Source organism: Zingiber officinale, chromosome 1A (genome assembly GCF_018446385.1).
Source record: "Zingiber officinale cultivar Zhangliang chromosome 1A, Zo_v1.1, whole genome shotgun sequence".
Taxonomy (NCBI): Eukaryota; Viridiplantae; Streptophyta; class Magnoliopsida; order Zingiberales; family Zingiberaceae; genus Zingiber; species Zingiber officinale.
In genome coordinates, this window is record NC_055987.1 from 188,909,606 (window position 1) to 188,927,794 (window position 18,189).

An 18,189-nucleotide genomic window follows, 5' to 3' on the forward strand; every position below is an offset into this window, starting at 1 on the left:
ACTGGTCCATACACCAGTCGACTACTACAGTACGCTACAGAAACTGCAACAGTGCCGCTACAGTAAAACCCTAAAACTAGAATTTTACTCCGAGTACAATCTCTCATGCACTCGTACCCTCACGACTCATTTGACTCTTCTTTGCAGCCTTGACCTCTTGCCTTCAAGCCTACTTCCTTTGGCTCTCGTCTCTCGGATGCATCCAAGTCCGCGGCTCGTCTCCAATGCCATCCTTCGCGTATGCCTCGAAGTCGCTTCCCTCGGCCCTTGTCCTCGCTGCCTTGTCCACGGTCCCTCGGATGCTCCATCCTTCACCGGACCCGAAGTCGTCAACCTGAGTCATATGTGTCACCTGCAGTCCTGCACAACTCAAGTACACATATCAAATAATAAGGGTAAACCTAACTTAAATCCTTTGCCCAAACACCAAAACACATGGTCCCGCGGACCATTGGGATTGCTCCAACATGGTGTTGTAGCAGAACGTTCCGTCGGTTTTGATAAAGTTAATATTTTCTTGATCTTCTTTGACGAGCGACACTTAGTGGTAGGTTTGATATGCGTCTAGCATGCAGATCAGCTCGTAGCACGCTGTAGAGTCCACCATCTGGTCTATCTGAGACAACAGATAGAAATCCTTTGGGCACGCCTTATTCAAGTCGCAGAAGTGGATGCACACCTACCATTTATTGCTCGGCTTGGAGACCAACACGACATTAGCAAGCCAACTCGAGAACTGGACTTCCTGAATGTGACTGATCTCCATCAATTTCTCTATTTCTACTCGGATGATCAGGTTCTGCTTCGCGCTGAAGTCCCTTTTCTGTTGCTTCATGGGTCGGTCGTCTAGTCGGATATGAAGCTCGTGCTGGATGATGATCGGTGAGATTCTATGGAACTCGTGGGTTGACCAAGCAAATACGTCATGATTCAGCCTGAGGCAGGCAGACAACTTCACCTTTTTCTCGCTCTCCAGATAGGCAGCAATGAAGGTGGTCGCATCCGATCGGCTCGGGTGAATCTAGACTTCTTCCTTTTCTTCATAAACCATCGTAGGGGGCTTCTCAATGATAGCGTTCACCTCCAAGCGCGGGTTTTTCCGAGCGGCTCTTACTTCAGACTAGACTATCTCAACGTAGCATCGAGCGGTCAACTGGTCTCCTCTGACTTCCCCTACCTTATCATCCACCGGGAATTTGATCTTCTGGCAATAAGTCGACACCACCGCTCGGAACTCATTGAGCGCTGGTTGGCCCAAAATGACATTGTAGGCTGAAGGTGCGTCTACCATGATAAAGTTTGTGGTCCTTGTCCTTTTCAGGGGCTCTTCTTCAAGCGAGATGGGCAGCTTAATCTGTCTGATCGACAACATTTCATTGCTCGTGAAGCCGTAGAGCGAGGTCATCATTGGCAGCAGCTCACCCAGGTTAATTTGTAGCTGATCGAATGTCTTCTTGAATATGATGTTCACCGAGCTCCCTGTATTAATAAAAGTTTGATGGATTGCATAATTAGTGATTACTGCTCTGATTATCAATGTGTTGTCGGGAAGAGTTTCCACTCCCTCTAAATCTCTTGGGGCGAAGCTGATTTCTTGTCGTTCAGCTCTCTCCTTACTGCAGCCAACAGCGTGGACCTCGAGTCGCCGAGCATACGACATCCTTGCTCGATTAGAATCTTCGTTGGTCGGGTCGTCGACGATCATCCCTATCTCTCCTTGAGCGACGTTACTCCAGTTCTCTTCCTCTTGTGTTGACGATTTGTTCCCCTTGACAAAGACTAGAGCGAGACTACGACTGCTCCCACGCTGAGGTCGATGGTGGCGTGGTTCGGCTGTTGTCTTGTCTTCTTCCCATCGACCGGTAGATTGACACCTTTGTCGTCGATCAAGTGATGGGGATCGACGACGATATCTCCGCAGGGGTGGTCTGCTTGCTGCCAGGTCGTAGCAATTCCGGGTGTTGTGCGTCGTTGACTGGTAGAAGGAGCAGAACATTGGCATCCATATCTTGCCTGTTGTAGCCTTCGACCAAGTGGACGCAACATGCTGCATGGCATGTGTCCTGGGCTCGTGTGGCGGGGCTCCTCCTAAGAGAGGTCCTTCGGGGGGTTGATGACTGTTCAGCTGGCGCCGTTTAGACGCTCTTGCGGGCTTGGTTGGCGTCTCATTCTTTCTTGCCGCCTGGGCTTCTTTCACCTTGATGTATTCATTGATCTTCTTTTATAGGTGGCCAAAGTCCCTCGGCGACCTCCGAATAAGTGACCGGAAGAACTCTCCTTCGATGAGCCCTTGAGTGAAGGCATTCACTAACACGTCCGAGGAGACTGTCGGGATGTCTATCGCCACATGATTGAAGCGCTGAATATAAGCGCTTAATGCCTTTTAGGCCCCTGCTTTAATGAGAATAGATTCACACTCATCTTCTGATGGCGGCGACTGCTAATGAAGTGATGTAGGAAGGCCGCTCAGAAGTCCTTGAAGCTGTGGATCGAGCCGCTCGACAACCGTTTGAACCAACGTTGTGCCGATCCAGATAACGTGGTGATGAAGACTTGATATTTCACCCTATCTGTGTACTGATGAAGTGTGGTCGCGTTATCAAACTTGGCCAAGTGATCGTCGAGGTCAGTCGCTCTATTATATTCCTCGATCGTCAGTGGAGTGTAATGCTTCAGCAGAGGGTCATTTAGAATTCCCTCCGAAAACTATTGATTAACCCGTTCGGGCGAATCATCCTCTCTAGGTACCTTCCTTTTCCTTGTGCCTCGAGCAGGTGCCTCATCCGAGGAAGATCCTCGGTCTTTGTCCACTCGGACCCTCTCTTCTGTTGGAGTCCATAACGAGGCTTGGTGGAATGAGACCGGCGCATCAGGGGCTTCCCCATAGGTGTCACTCGACCTTTTGTTTGGTTTCCGAATGTCTTGATCCCCTCGCTCAGCCTAACAGTCTACCGCGGAGGCTGCAGACTCTTGCGCTTGACGTTCAGACAATATCTGTTGTTGCTATTGTTCCACTATCTTCGCTGGTCGGGCCTGTATCAGCGCATCGAGTTCCTCTTGCATCACTGTCACCGTTGTGATTCGTCTAGCGTCTTCCATCTTCTCGTTCGAATGCAGGTTGCATTTCCACAGATGGCGCCAAAATGTTCCTATCTGAAAGCATGAAACTGGAAAGCGGGGGACGTGGCGGCTCTGCTAACTGGATGAAGACCTCGCTCCTCTCTGTAAAACAAAACCAAACCAGGGGAAGGGGTCCCTGACGTTGGCCCTCCGACGCTAAGTTAGAAATAGAAGAAAAAGGAGAAGAGAGTGAAAGTACTAGGGACAAAGATTAATCCTTCTTTTCTTCATACCTATCATACTCTTTTATACCTGTCTTAGTGTCCCTTCATATTCCCCTATTTAATGATATTAATTTGCATACAGAAGACATCTTTGTCTTGACTTATCCGCATTCAATGATACATGGAGTATTCTCTTTTATTTTTTTCCCCTTATTAAATATCCGATTTTTTCTCTTTTATTATACAGGTTCATTATTCACTTGTCAATGGCATACCCCGAGCCAAAACAGATGACCCGTTCGGCCCGCTCTCTTGACGATCGGCCTATGTATCTCCCTCTCGCTCGGGCCACGTTGACCGTCTTGACTTTGACCTCCATCGTGATCGTTGACTTATGTCAGGTGAACTCCTCCTTACCGCTATATCACATGTAATCTTTGATTATAATAATAATTTAATTCTTTTATTTGCTGTGGATTATTTTTTATAATGAAAATAATTTATATTATTATAAAATGATAAAAAAAACTTTTAACCTCTGTCGATGGCGGCCGTCGATGATGATGGTAGCAGGCGGTGCTAACGCCTGGAGGTGGAGGTGGTGGCCGATGGCAATGACAACAAGTGGGCGGCAGTGGTCGTGATCGATGGCGATGATGCTCGACGACCGACGACGATGACTAATGGCGATAGCAACATTGACAATTAATTGGTACAAGAAATGAAGTAGGATATATTTAACACTTAAATTTTAATTAAATATTAAACTTAAAATATAATTAGATTACATAATGTTGATGTTATAATCTAGATTGTAAAATCTTTCCTGATCTAAATTATATAAGATTACAATTTTAATTGTACTAAATAATGGAATAATCAATATGACGAGTGAAACACTTATCTACATCTATAATTCATTATATATTTTAGATGAAAAAGATAATGTAAAAAATATTAATGAGCGTTGATACAATATGTAATTTTGTTCATGACTTTTACAAATATTTCGGTGCGGACACCTGATCATGAAGATCAGGGACCATATCAAACTCATATATCCTACGAGGTCAGATCCTCTAGTCCAGAAAATTCTGATTAGAGGAGGTCCTATCCATATATTGATTGGATGAATTGAATTCCATCCATTAATGCATAAGCAGAAGATTAGGATTGATCAGAAATTCTAGACTAGAGGATTCCTGTCCTATATTTTACCTATCTATGAATAACCACGGACATTTATGGTTATTTTTTAAAAAAAAAGGGTAGGATTTAAAATCATATTTTGGTATAATGTTATTTATAAATTCTAATGAATTTGATATACTGTGGACCTCTACATGCGGAATCATCCGAACCAGATTTGAAATATTTAGAATTGTCTAAACGCCCGTTGGTGAGATGGTCCAGGCATCAAAACTTATTTAGTATATATTTTTTAATTTTATTTTAAGATATATTATATATATTTAAAGTTTAAAATTTTAAAATTTAGAAATTGGATTATAATGAATTTGAGTCGATAAGATTTTTTCTCTAAAATTCATACTTCTTTCCTAGTTTATAGTATCTCATATTAAAAATTTTAAATGCTCAGGTATATTATATATATTTAACGTTTAAAATTTTAAAATTTAAGAATTGAGTTATAATGAATTTAAGCTAATAAGATTTAAATTTTTCTCTTAAATTGTTTTCTTGGATTATAGTGTTTAGGATAAATAATTTTTAAAATTTTCTCTTGGATTATAATGTTCAGGATAAATAATTTTAATGATTATATATATATATAATTTTGAATATCTATTAAATTTAATAGTTTATCAGATATAACAGAATATTTAAGGTGAATATTGTAGCTAATATGAGCATATTTACTTATTGAAAAAATAATTTTAAAATATTTTTTTTATTAAATTTGAGTAATTTTAATTAAATTAATAAAAAAATTATATAAGAGTCAGCTATGTATATTAATTTTAATAAAGTTAGAGTAATTTTGCTCTATATTGTATTTACTATAAATGAAAAATATATTAAGAGGTTATTTTAATATATATTTTTTAAAAGGACATCTTTTTAAATTTTTATCCTTAAAAAAATTAATGCAAAGATATATTCAATGCTATATATGGAATTTTTAATATAAAATTTATTTGATGCTTATAGCAATTGATGATAGCTCACTATTATCTAATTATTATTTTTTAAAAATCAGACGCCTTCGCAGTATATTTTGAAATATTTGTTTGTTGTATTTATAGCAATTGGCACAATTTTTATTAAATATCATTTTAATATATTTATTGACTTTTGGTGAATGCGAGTGCGTCAATCTCGGGGGCGGCCGTCTCGTGCTGCCATTGGCTTAGTAGGCGCGGGCCCCGCAACAGTCGGGATGCCCGTTCCATTCCCAAGTAAGCCGACGACCACCCACCCACCAACGGCCAGAGATGCTGAATCCACCACCTATAGAGAAACGTGGCATCTCATCTACCGTACATCTTGAAATCGTGTCGGAGAATGAGGGCAATAATGGTAATTCAATCAATCGGTTCTTTTATTGGCGTGGTGGAGCAGGACAGCGATGCCACGTGCTTAGATATATGTGGCCAGTGGCATTTTTGGGATTGTTTATTTTACTTGATTTTCTATATCTACAACAAAAATTCTTTTAGAAACAATTTCGAAAAAATCATTTTCTTTAGTCATGTTTCTATTACTTTTCGTCATTGTACAGCTGGACCTGGTAAGATGCTATTCGGTAGGTGAGCTCACCTGCGGTTACTCCAACGCGCCTTAAATCGACGGCAATTTCAGCAAGGTCGAACACTCTCAGATTTCGCCTTCCTTCCGGCTTTCCTGCGCGCTTGACTTTCCAGTTTCCAAGATCGGAGCCCCGTTCTACCGTGGGTCAGTCTTCTACCGCCCTCTCTCGGATCCGGTTTGTGGAAATCTTCTTTATAAATTCTTACTTTGATTTCTAGTTCATCGTCTTTGATTCTCAAGGAATCTGTTATCATCGAAATTTTGAGTGATTATTTGGGACTTTGATGTTCTTTTTCCGAACCTGTTGATCTTCGTTATTTCGGTATCAGATATCGAGTTGATCGGTGCAAGTTGTTGAATAGTGGCAGTTAAAGCCCTAGAAACATTGTTGGCTTCCAAATCTCCGCAATCACTAATTTTATTTTTCCTGTTCTGGTCTCAATTCGGTTACTATTGTTTGGTCTATTGTTCACGTTACTCAAATAATGGAAGGATTGGTAGTATGTGCTGAAGGTTGTTTTGCTAAAACTGGATGCTAATGCAGGTCATATACCTCTGTATGTTCAAGTCGCATATGTCATATTTTTCACATTAGGATCTTCTCATTGATATATATATGAACAATAAAGAAAAATAGTCATTTCGAAACAAATCTGTGAGTTGAGTAATATTTTGTTTGTTGTTTCGTGTATATCGTTTACAGGAAGGAGTTTGCTGCTACAGTCTATTATTGCCCATGTAGTTTTACTTTTATCTTTCAGATAAACTAGAAATAAGTCTATATTATTTATTTAGTGGAATTCCAAACCTGCCGAGGAGACAGTTCATTAAAATTCTGTGATTTTTTTTTTTTATTTCATCTTCTTTTAAAGAGTTAGTAATTTGTATGGTAAAGCAACATCATATGCATTGTTGTGAATAATACTTTTGATTTGATTGGTAAAAGGAAATTGGAGGATCTTTTACCTTTATTTCTTTGCAAAATTAAACAATATTGTTCTACCATCAGAGAAAAAAATTATGATTTTTTAACTACCTTAGTAGTTGTTCACTTGCAGCTGTGGCTATTTACTGTGGTTGTTGCCAAGTACAATATTACAGTTTGAATTAAATATTTTATTTAGCTTATTTTTTGGAATATTTTCACATTTGTTTTCAATAAAGTTGCAAGCTAGATTGCTGCATTATCTAATACACTCATTTTGATTAATCTTGTTGCATTTTATTCCTTTCATACTTTGCCTACATAAATGATATACTTCCCAATCCAACCTATATGCATTCTGTTGACTTTTGTCTATTTTACAAACTTAATGAATAATTTTTACTGGATTTTTTTTTCTTTTGTAAACAGGTTTTCTTAGTTACAACTTACAAGTCTGGTAGCATCATCGCAAGCGCTCTTAAAAAACACAAAATGTCGTGCTTTGGATGTTGCGAAGAGAATGATAATAATCGAACTGCTGCCAGTGGTGGTCCTTATGTTGCAAGCCATTCAGCTGGTAAGGATACCTAAAATGGCCACTAGAGTTTTTTTTTTATTCCAAATTAAGTCTTCTTCCATTTCAACTGGATGACTAAATCTATTTTTAAGGTATCATTAGCAATTTTTCAGTTCTAATGAATATGGATACCTATTTTGCAGGAAATGATGGAGCCTATCTTTCTGCCAATACTCCTTCTAAGGGTGCCCAAACTGTTAAACCGCAACCTATTGCAGTCCCAGCTATTCCTGTTGACGAGATAAGGGAGATCACAAAAAATTTTGGTGATGAAGCTTTGATTGGGGAGGGTTCATTTGGTAGAGTGTATTTTGGTGTCCTAAAGAATGAGAGAAGCACAGCTGTAAAAAAATTAGATTCGAGCAAGCAGCCAGACCAAGAGTTTTTGGCACAGGTTTTAGTCATACTTAGTTTAACCTTATTAGTTGGGGTGTCATGCTCATATGAACATTACAGGTTTCCATGGTGTCACGGCTGAAGCATGAGAATGTCGTGGAGTTGGTTGGTTACAGTGTTGAAGGAAATCTCCGTCTGTTAGCATATGAGTTTGCTACAATGGGGTCTCTCCATGACGTTCTTCATGGTATGAACTTTTCTTAGGCAAACTTATCCATTATTGCAACCATGTTATTACAATGGCACATTGATTAAAATCAAGTATTAGAAAACATATGCAAACAATATATGATTGGTCACTTGACTGCATAGTTTATATAAAGGACACAGACACATGTGGACATATATGTCACCAAAATATTTAAACCACTCAACTGCATAGTTTATATAAGGAACACAGATACATGTGGACATCTATTGCGTCAAAATTTTTAAGTTAATTATGTTGATGAGAGTATGTGGCAATGTGTATGAAAATATTTAAGCGTACATCAGTTACAAAACATATCCTATGATAAAACCTAAGTAATCCGTTTAAAATAATTTTTCACATCTACCACCCTTATGTCATTTTAATCAAGCTAAGTAAACTAGAAATTTTCACATCTATCACGTAGCACACTAAAAATCAACATATTGTCTTAGGCAGTTTAAGATTCCCCTTTTCCATTAAGGAGAGCCTCATCCTTTGCCTTTGTCAATTGTCATTTGACAACTTGTAATTTTTGCAATGGATCTTAAGCAATACTATTTTGCCACATGATAATATCCATAACAATGTTTAATACAAACTGAACCTAAGTTCATCAATTAAACAGAGGGAACCATGTGGTGTTCTTTCCTTTGTATGCTTATTGAACAGGTAAATGTTCGGCTTAAGTTAATGTCAGGGATTGAAGATAAGTGGCTAAGTTGCTTTTTCATGGGAGCAGGACTGCTGGCTTTTGTCTATATTTCTCACCAACATGTACAACCTGTGAAGTACAAAGAAATGTGCTCATTAAAGAATTTAGTAGAATTATTCAAGGAACACATAAAACTATAATTAATTAAATGTTATTCTGAATTTGTTTTCTAATCTCCTAGTACAACCAATTGTGTGTGGCTCATCTCATGATCATTCCAACTGTTGAAGATGTTTATCATTTAATGACACATTAAATCCTTCTTTCTCCCTGTGATAGATAGTAAAACATCTATATGGTCAGATAGTCCAAAATCATTTATGTTTATTTTACTGCTGAACTAAATGATAAAATAGATACGCAGAGTGAAGCAATAGATGAGATTTTATCATCATTATGTTGATGCTCTATACTATGATTTCATGTATCAAGCTTGCCTAGAGAGTTCTAAAGTGACAATGGATTCAGAAGATTAGCACTTAAGTAATTTATTTAAAAGTAGCAAACAGTGATGTCTATAATTATGCACAGGACGAAAAGGAGTTAAAGGAGCACAACCAGGACCAGTGTTGTCATGGCTCCAAAGAGTTAAAATTGCTGTCGGAGCAGCAAAAGGATTGGAATACCTGCATGAGAAAGCTCAGCCTCATATCATTCATCGTGATATAAAGTCAAGTAATGTTTTACTCTTTGATGATGATGTTGCAAAAATAGCTGATTTTGACCTATCAAATCAAGCTCCTGACATGGCTGCTAGACTTCATTCTACCAGAGTTCTGGGAACTTTTGGATATCATGCACCAGAGTAAGTTTTTGTTAACGTATCATGCCAATTTTAGTACTAGAACCAATGTGCACCTGCATTGTATTTGTTTTACATGCAATATGACTTGAGCTTTTTGTTGGAGCCTGCAGGTATGCAATGACTGGTCAACTTAGCTCTAAAAGTGACGTGTACAGTTTTGGTGTTGTTCTATTAGAGCTCTTGACTGGTCGTAAACCTGTGGATCATACATTACCGAGAGGACAACAAAGTCTTGTCACTTGGGTAAAGTGATTAGCCCTTTGACTTATTTCACTTTAATCGATTGGAGTGATGTTGTTTGCAGCATCATAAAGACGTGGCAACAACATTTTGCAGCTTACCTTTTTTTGGAATATTGAAAATATACAGGCAACACCAAGGCTCAGCGAAGACAAAGTAAGGCAATGCATTGACTCAAGGCTAAATGGAGAGTATCCACCCAAAGCAGTTGCCAAGGTAATCATCCTATACTCCATTAGTGATCTGGTCAAATTGTGAGTTCTTTCAATCTCAACCTGAGTTCAATTTTCACATTAGGTCTTGTTTTCTAGAAAGCTTGGTAATCTAGAGCTAATTTTGTGTCTGTAGATGAGCTCAAACTTGAAGTAAAGAATTAAAATTTTCATTCATAACCTTATCAAATATGTAATGTAAACCTTTCTATAAACAAGGAAATCTAGGTCTTAGAACTTGTTCATGGGTGTTTTCCCATCAATAGTATATCTACTATCATACCAAATTTGATAAGAAAAAAATATCTAGTTTAAATTTTTGCTAATGATATGAAAATGTACGATATTTTACCCACTGTCTTAGGTATATATTTAATTTTTTTATAGTAAATCTTCAATTGCATTTTTAAACGACCCCCCTGTATAAGCACTAAATTATTGATAATCCATCAAAAAAATGAGCGAAATTTATTCATGCCTCTATATAGCCTACGTCATAAAATACTAAAACAAACAATAGGAGCTTGTAGGTGGACATAAAACACAGTGGGGAATGCATGAGTTTTAAGGCTTAAAAAGCACATGAAAGCAGGCAATAAACAATTAAGTTACTCCATAATCCATATATAGTATGTTGTGTATATGTGTCCCTCTTTTTAGAAAAGAAATAGTATTAATTTTATATTTATAGTTATATTAGCAATAATGTATAATGCATCTAAAAATATTTTTATACATAAATTACATATTATATGAAGATAATCTACCTAATTTATTAATGAAAATAAAAAAATTATTATTTTCTAGACAATCAAATGGATTCCCTAAGAAATTCATAATGCTGTACAAAAATGAATCTAATCAAATATCTTTAATATAAAACATAATATTCAAATATCCATGTTAACCAACTAACACTACCTATAGTTAAGAAATATGTATATGTTCATGATTTCATCATGAAGGTAAAAATGGTCATCTGTGTGTTTTAATCATCAGGAAGGTCAAAACAAAGTTATCGACAACTACTTCAGAAACAATTGTTTGTTTATGAAGCTATTTTTTAGAAAATGGTATTTAAACCCATCGCACCTACATCCATATGCATTTTATAAACCTCAGTTGAATTTTTAGGCCAAACAACTTTTTGGCGATTGATATGATGGGGGCTAACCTGATTATGCTTCTATCTAATGTTGTCTGCAATTATATCCCGTCAGTTATGAATAATCTTTGTAACTTTTAGCCATCTTCTAAGATTCCAGTAGCTTTCTTCTAAGATTCGTTTGACATTGGGATCTTGTTTGTGTCATAAGGTTTGATAGGAAATATGCATAATCTATATTTGGTTATCATAGATACTTGATAGATATGATTCGATTGGTCTAAATAAATTTTAATGCTACCTGTGTAGACGTAATCAATTAACTTTAAAGTTGAATATTAAGAGTTCTAGGATTCGTATAGTCAATTTTAAAATGTAGTGGATTCTAAATAGTTGTCACTAATACAACGAAACAATACAATGATGATTTCTTAATTGTGTTCAACAGTTTGCTGCAGTGGCTGCATTGTGCGTGCAATACGAAGCTGATTTTCGGCCAAACATGAGCATTGTCGTTAAAGCTTTACAGCCGCTGCTGAATACTCGGTCTGGCCACCCCGGTGAAGGCCCCGGAATGTGAACTCTGATATGATTCATTGGCTCAGATTATGTGTGCAGAGTTAAGTGCAGTCCTAACCTGTAGATTATATATATCACCATTGGTTTCAAATGATCAATTATTTCAAACCTCTGCCCTCTAGCTTTGAATATCCTTTGATTCAAACGTGCACCTCTAAGTTTGATCTCGATTTGCCACAATATGGGAAGGATTGTTTCACAACTTGTATCTTGCTTTCTTTGTTCTGAATGCATCTGTAAAATGCGATTCGATTTTGAAGAGATTAGGAATTGGTGGATAACAAACTCATGGATTTCTTCATTCCAAATATTAATCGCAACAGTTAAAAATATAATTCGTAAGTCACCATGCTACTATTCTTATTAACGGTACAATTTAATGTTAATCCGAAACGTCTAAATATGAGTACTATGCATATGTTCAACTTTTACCATTTAAACGACTACAAAACACACATTCCTAAAACAATCTTAAATCTATCACTCGCTAGATAACAACTTTGAAAAAACAAAAAATGAACACAGGCAAAGTAGATGCCCTCTGAAGTCTAATCAACATATCATTAAAATGAAATTAATATATGTTGAGCATCATCTGCACTTTAGTTGTCCCTCCTATCATTTATCTGCTTGTCTCTTGTTCCTTTGGATTTAGAATCAGGATTGGGATTTATCAAAATCTTCCAGTTTTGTTTCAGTATCTCCTTTCGCAACTCGATTGTGCAGTCTTTGGTCCTGTAAAATGAATTTGTTAGATATGAAGTATCTACAACGGCATGCACAGTCTAAGATCACAAAAGGTAAACAATGTTACTCAAACTCATACTAGTATCATAGATAGTTGTAGATCCAAGTGCCATTTACAAACTTGATTCAATTTCAACAGAAAGTAGTAAAGATGATTTTCAAGCTACAGAACTTAACCCGCATCGAGTCTTGTGTAGGCAAATGCCATTAGAATAGTCGTACAAGATAACTAGATTTAGATGTTCGTGTTTTCAACAGATTTGGCTATGAAATTCCTTGAACGTATGCTTGTGTTTTAGATTTGCATAATTCCAGATTTAGACTATAGTTCAAAACCTTTGCAACTCCAGACTTAACGATCAGAAAGGTTACCTAAATTTTAGGACTGAATATCTTCTTTTTGTGAGTTAGAAGGCCCTATCGCATAGCAATATGTTCTGAACTTTTAGCCCCATCATATAGGGAATGAAAAACAAGAAGGGTTGAAGGTTTTGACAGAGTTATTAATATTGTGCACAAGGAATAGATCGTGCAGAAAATGCAGTTGACATTCAAAATGTTTAGCATAAATAGAAATTTCTATCTTGAACTATCACAGCATCTTGTTGGATCGAATATAAGTACTTGTTACTTCATCCATAAGCAGTTTTAGACTAGTGATTTCCATAACCCAGATTTTATATGCTGTTAACTCGTTAATTGTTATCTTCCAGTATGATCACGGTTGTGTGTCAGCCTAGGCTTTCAAAGATCATAATTAAATACAAATGAACTTGGAAGCCTACTAGTCTCTTTTTATCGACTATTACTAGGAGATTAAAAAGTGAACCTCGCATGATTTATGGTTATCAGGTTCCAGCATTTGAACAACCTGCCCCATTGTTGGTCTCTTCTCTGAATCAAGTTCAACACACCTCAATGCTACTAAAAGGGCTTTTTTCAGAGCCTTAGAAGTTGGCCTAATCACTATGGTTGGATCTCCCACTTCTTCAGAACGACGGTTGGCAATCATCCATTTAAGCCAGTCAACAAGATGTACCTGCAATCATAACAAGAAAATATATTAGTCAGATGTGGAAGGTTCACGAATTTGCTGAACTAACATGTTTTTATTTTTGCATAAAATACATAGCAACTATTATTATGTTCAACTCTTTCGCAATTATCATATCAATACAGGCGATAGATATTGACAATCAAACTCAAAGTTGAAAGTTGATGCAGTGAGATTCTTAATGTGGATTGACATATGATAACAATTAACTGTACTCGAAGTGTCTAACTTGGACAAAATTTATGTTATTGCAGTTTCCTTCCAATGCTTTACAAGTAGATCAAAATGAATTTTCCTAAGATTTTGAGTGATTGAATCACAATCCTATACTATTACAGACACAGAATTCCTGTCAGAAATAGGAAGACTTGTTATTCTACTTCTCCAGCTGGCAAAACCTGAACAATGAGAATCTTTGAGATATACTACCATAGGAAAAGTAAATCAGGCAGTGTTTAAATTTACCAGATCTGAAAAGCTTATTAGTAAGGATAAACCATGGTAGTATTTCAAGTTGAACAAGTGCATGTAAATATGAGATATCATGATTTCCTAAGAAAAATTAGGTTAGCAGCTTCCGGTATCAGAAAACCAATTCTGAACAGGAACTAGAGTTTTCATCATGTCGTGCATGTTGTTTAGGCAGCCTTCAGCATCTTGGAAAACAAAGTTGAGGCCTATAATTGGCACAAATCCATTCATTCTATTTGGTTGGCGTGGAAAAGAAAAGGTTTAACGCAACCAGATAGTAGTTATTGAAATCGTTCAGGAAATATTTCAAGGTTACATAAGCACAGCCGAATGATGTTGTTTTGGATTGCTTATTTAAAGGAAAAATATTATTACTAGCTAAGATCAGTACTCTACCTCATCAGGAGGATGTTGATAGTTAATTGGGTCCCTCCCAGTAATGGCCTCCAGGAGAAGAACACCAAAACTGTATACATCGCTCTTTTCATTTAGACATCCAGAATTTGCATATTCTGGTGCAACATACCTGCATGTAAGAGATAAATGACAGTAAATAACATTGCTGTTTTAAGTTGCCTTCAAATTAAGTAAGTTCATAAATATTTAGCAAATATAAACAGTTTGCCATTTCAGATAGAGCATTTACCCAAAAGTGCCCATAACACGGGTAGTGATATGGCTTTTCTCAGCACCCAACAACTTTGCTAAGCCAAAATCAGATATTTTGGCATTAAAGTCCTCGTCTATCAATATGTTATTGGACTTAATATCCCGATGGACGACTTTTGGTTCAACAGCCTCATGTAAATAGGCAAGCCTGTAAATGTACATAAAGGTTTAAAACCCACAAAACATGAAATAGTCTCTCCCATTAGGTAGATATGCTAAAGCGTAAAGTCACACCTAAAGAAGTTAAGAGGTTGAATTAGTAAAGACACACGAGAGTTTTTAAGTTTTAAATATAATCAGAAAGTAAACTTCATATTACAAACATATGTATATAAGCATGCTGATTTTAGTAAAGTGTCATGATTTGCCAAAGAATCTCAATCTGTAAACCATTGCCTTTGACTTAAGCATGTGCAAATTGGGAAAAATGCGAGAGCAATCTTCAGATGATTTACTCACGCTTTAGCTGTTCCCAAGATAATCTTCATACGAAGATCCCAAGTAAGAGAACCCTTCTGTCCTACAGCCCCGTGAAGCCACTGTTCAAGATTCCCATTATTGGCATACTCATAAACCAGCATCCTGATAAAGGACAAGAACTATGAGGAATATACATCAGATACAGATAGAAAAGATTCATTATTTTGCACAATAATCTAAAGTTAGTTCGAGGCTTTGGTTTGATCCAAAGAACTATCTCGAAGAAAATGCATTTGGTTCGATCTACTATTGTTGTAGCAACTTGTCGGTGTTTAAGTGAATGGTGAACCTTTGAGTGCCTTCCACACAGAATCCAAGGAGCCGAACTAGGTTCTTGTGGCGAACATGACCAATTGCTTCAATTTCCACCCTAAATTCTTTTTCTGCTTGGCCACTGAAACCCACAATACCACAAAACTCCATAAGGAATGAAAATGCAAGGCAATATTTAACCTAACTGTATAGAAATATCGCACATGTATGTATTCTACATGAACTTACAAATTGTTAAGGAGTCTCTTGATTGCTACTGGAGTTCCGTTGATCAGCTTCCCACGATAGACAACTCCATAACCACCCTCACCAATAACATTATCCTTTGAAAACCAATTCGTCGCAATTCCTAAGTCCCTTGAGGTAAACCAATGACCCCAACCAAGGAGAGAAGACTCTGGAATGCTTGATAATTGTGGAGCAGCAGCAGGGTTAGAAGAATGCTGTCTGTTTACCATAAAGTTTGCTGCCCTTATTTCAATACACTTGGAGTTAGTATGTTTCTGGACATAATGGAAAGAGTTGAAATTGATATTGTTTTCACCTGGTTCCAGTTTTCCAAAGTTCACTCCCATGTTGGAACCATTGTCACTAGAGCCAGCATAGCCTTTAAGAAGAACAGAATCATTTTTTATAGGCTTCTCAACTGGGACTTCCTGGATGTCTCTGGTAAATGCAGGAATCTCAGTGGTGGGAAGATAACCAGAAGGACTTCTATATCTTCTTCTGTTCTGGCAACAGAGACACATCATCAACAACGAGAGTGCACATAACAGGACTGCTCCAAAGCTAATGCCAATTATCTGCCACACTCTAAGACCAAAAGGACTAATTTTTCCAGATAGATGATCAGAAAGAGAAGGATTGGACGATGACATGTTTCTGATGGCACGGTATCTGCAAGAATCAAACGTCAAGATCAAACTAACTAAAATCATGAATATGGAGCAATCGTGGAAACTCAATAAAATAGGGTCACAATTCAAGAAAACAACTACGCCAGAAGCAACAGTAACTTCAAGTGCCCAAATCATGTCGAAATGCCAAATTTTCCCTCAATAACATCAGTGTCTAAATGAGACACAGCAAGCGACGGCAATGACGAAAATCAATCTGAAAGCAAGAAATCAGGCGTTCATAATCCAACGAATGAATCGGAAAACATTCATCGGAACATGGCAATCAATCAGAAACCCTAATTTGGCAGTCACCCTACCTCCAAAAATCCTACTTTCACGGACGTAGCTCCTTCAATCGTCTCCCTTCGCCTAACCCGCTTATACCTCTGCCGCCGCTGGACCCCATACGGCACGGGCGAAGCTACAAGAAGTCTTCCGGGGGACAGGACGGAGATCACGTCGCACGGTAGTCAGTGTTTAGCTTCCTCTTCCCCCCGGTTGGTGAGTCGGCGATGGGTCCTCTTGGAGTCGCAGCAGGTGCTTGACGCATTGTCGGCAGAGACAGCAACATCTACCGTATAAAAAAAAGGAGGAGCGGCGTTGTCTCACCTTCTTCTGGACCTCCTCCGCCTTTTCCTCTTCGTGGTAATTTGACATGGGAGTTGGATTTGGAGGGCACTAGGCGGTAGTGAACAACAAAAGGAAGAAGCGGGGGTTCTAAACAAGTAATAATAATATAATAACAATGATAATATAAATTGTAATATAGTAAAAATTCTAATACAATATTATTGTAGTATTATAGCAGTTAAGTAACTGTTATAATTGTTATAAAATGATTTTGATCGAGTTGATAAAGAATATATTTTGATATAATAATATTTAAAATTTTGAATGATAGTTCATAGTAAAATTTAATATAACAACGATAATTAGTGCAATATTAAAAATTATCTATCTCACCCAAAATAAATCATAAACTCATCCTAAACACATTATAACAACTACTAAATAACTTATAATCTTCTACACACGTTTAAAAGCCACTTAATAATTTTTATACATTATAACAACTACACTAGAACAAAAAATATTTTCAGAATAAAAGTTCTTTTGATTTTGATTTTTATTTTTCTTAAAATACCTTTGGAGCATCTTTTTCCCATTGTGGAGCTTTGACTTGGTCATGGGAAGGAACTCGCTTCCATTATTTCCTTTCTATGAAAGAGCAGCTCAGTGCTCTCTTTTTTCTTTATTTTTTTTTGTTTATGTTAAAACAATAAAATATTTTTTAAAAAATAAAAAATACTAAACGTTACATTTTAGCCATTGAATAATGGCCAATTTTTAGCCACTGTTCAATCATTAATTTTTATTTTTTATTTAAAAAATTATCTATAAATATATTTTTAACCTTTCATTCTTTTTATCATTTTCTCAATTCTCTATTTCTTTCAACTATGAAAATATCTTGATTTATTTCAAATGACTGAAAATCCAGATTAATCTATATTTGTAAATTCTGGATAAATGAATTGATAGAAAATGAGGAGGATATATACGAACAAAGAATGTTTCAGCTATATGAGCAACGACAAATGGTACGTCAAAAAGCTCAAAATTCTTTCAGTAGAAAATAAAAGAGAATGAATTTAAATCGAGATCGGGAAGTCGGACATGCTAGTATTTTCAATGATTACTTCTTTGAGGAGCCAGTATATCCTGATGATATTTCGACGTCGATTTCAAATGCAAAAAGAGTTATTCCTTTGTATAGTCAATGCCTTAAAAAATCA

The 18,189-nt window shown here is 36.8% G+C and overlaps 2 protein-coding genes and 1 long non-coding RNA gene across 5 annotated transcripts; 2 read left to right on the forward strand and 1 right to left on the reverse strand.

The window, feature by feature from the left end:
• Positions 1–6,054: 6,054 nt before the first annotated feature.
• LOC122038785 (pto-interacting protein 1-like) lies at positions 6,055–12,059 on the forward strand. 2 transcript variants are annotated; one of them, XM_042598726.1, is made up of 8 exons: positions 6,055–6,200; positions 7,411–7,558; positions 7,702–7,952; positions 8,015–8,141; positions 9,391–9,664; positions 9,775–9,907; positions 10,034–10,120; positions 11,670–12,059. In XM_042598726.1, exons 2-8 carry the CDS (start codon positions 7,474–7,476, stop codon positions 11,799–11,801), a joined length of 1,089 nt encoding a protein of 362 aa, XP_042454660.1. In that variant the 5' UTR covers positions 6,055–6,200; positions 7,411–7,473; the 3' UTR covers positions 11,802–12,059. The 2 variants fall into 2 exon arrangements, with proteins under 2 accessions (XP_042454660.1, XP_042454659.1); XM_042598725.1 differs by having other exon boundaries at positions 6,079–6,231.
• Positions 12,060–12,308: 249 nt separating this feature from the next.
• LOC122038783 (probable receptor-like protein kinase At5g18500) lies at positions 12,309–17,080 on the reverse strand. Of its 2 annotated transcripts, XM_042598723.1 has the most exons (9): positions 16,711–17,080; positions 16,039–16,607; positions 15,723–15,960; positions 15,511–15,615; positions 15,201–15,323; positions 14,719–14,889; positions 14,469–14,598; positions 13,377–13,586; positions 12,309–12,535 (listed from the first exon to the last, which is right to left on the reverse strand). In XM_042598723.1, the coding sequence occupies exons 2-9, from the start codon at positions 16,526–16,528 to the stop codon at positions 12,458–12,460; spliced, it is 1,545 nt and encodes a 514-aa protein (XP_042454657.1). In that variant the 5' UTR covers positions 16,529–16,607; positions 16,711–17,080; the 3' UTR covers positions 12,309–12,457. The 2 variants fall into 2 exon arrangements, with proteins under 2 accessions (XP_042454657.1, XP_042454658.1); XM_042598724.1 differs by having other exon boundaries at positions 15,723–16,391; positions 16,711–17,079.
• On the forward strand, positions 12,477–13,748 carry LOC122038786. The gene is made up of 2 exons (XR_006127940.1): positions 12,477–12,600; positions 13,400–13,748. It is a non-coding gene; the product is annotated as an uncharacterized LOC122038786 (long non-coding RNA).
• Positions 17,081–18,189: the final 1,109 nt, after the last annotated feature.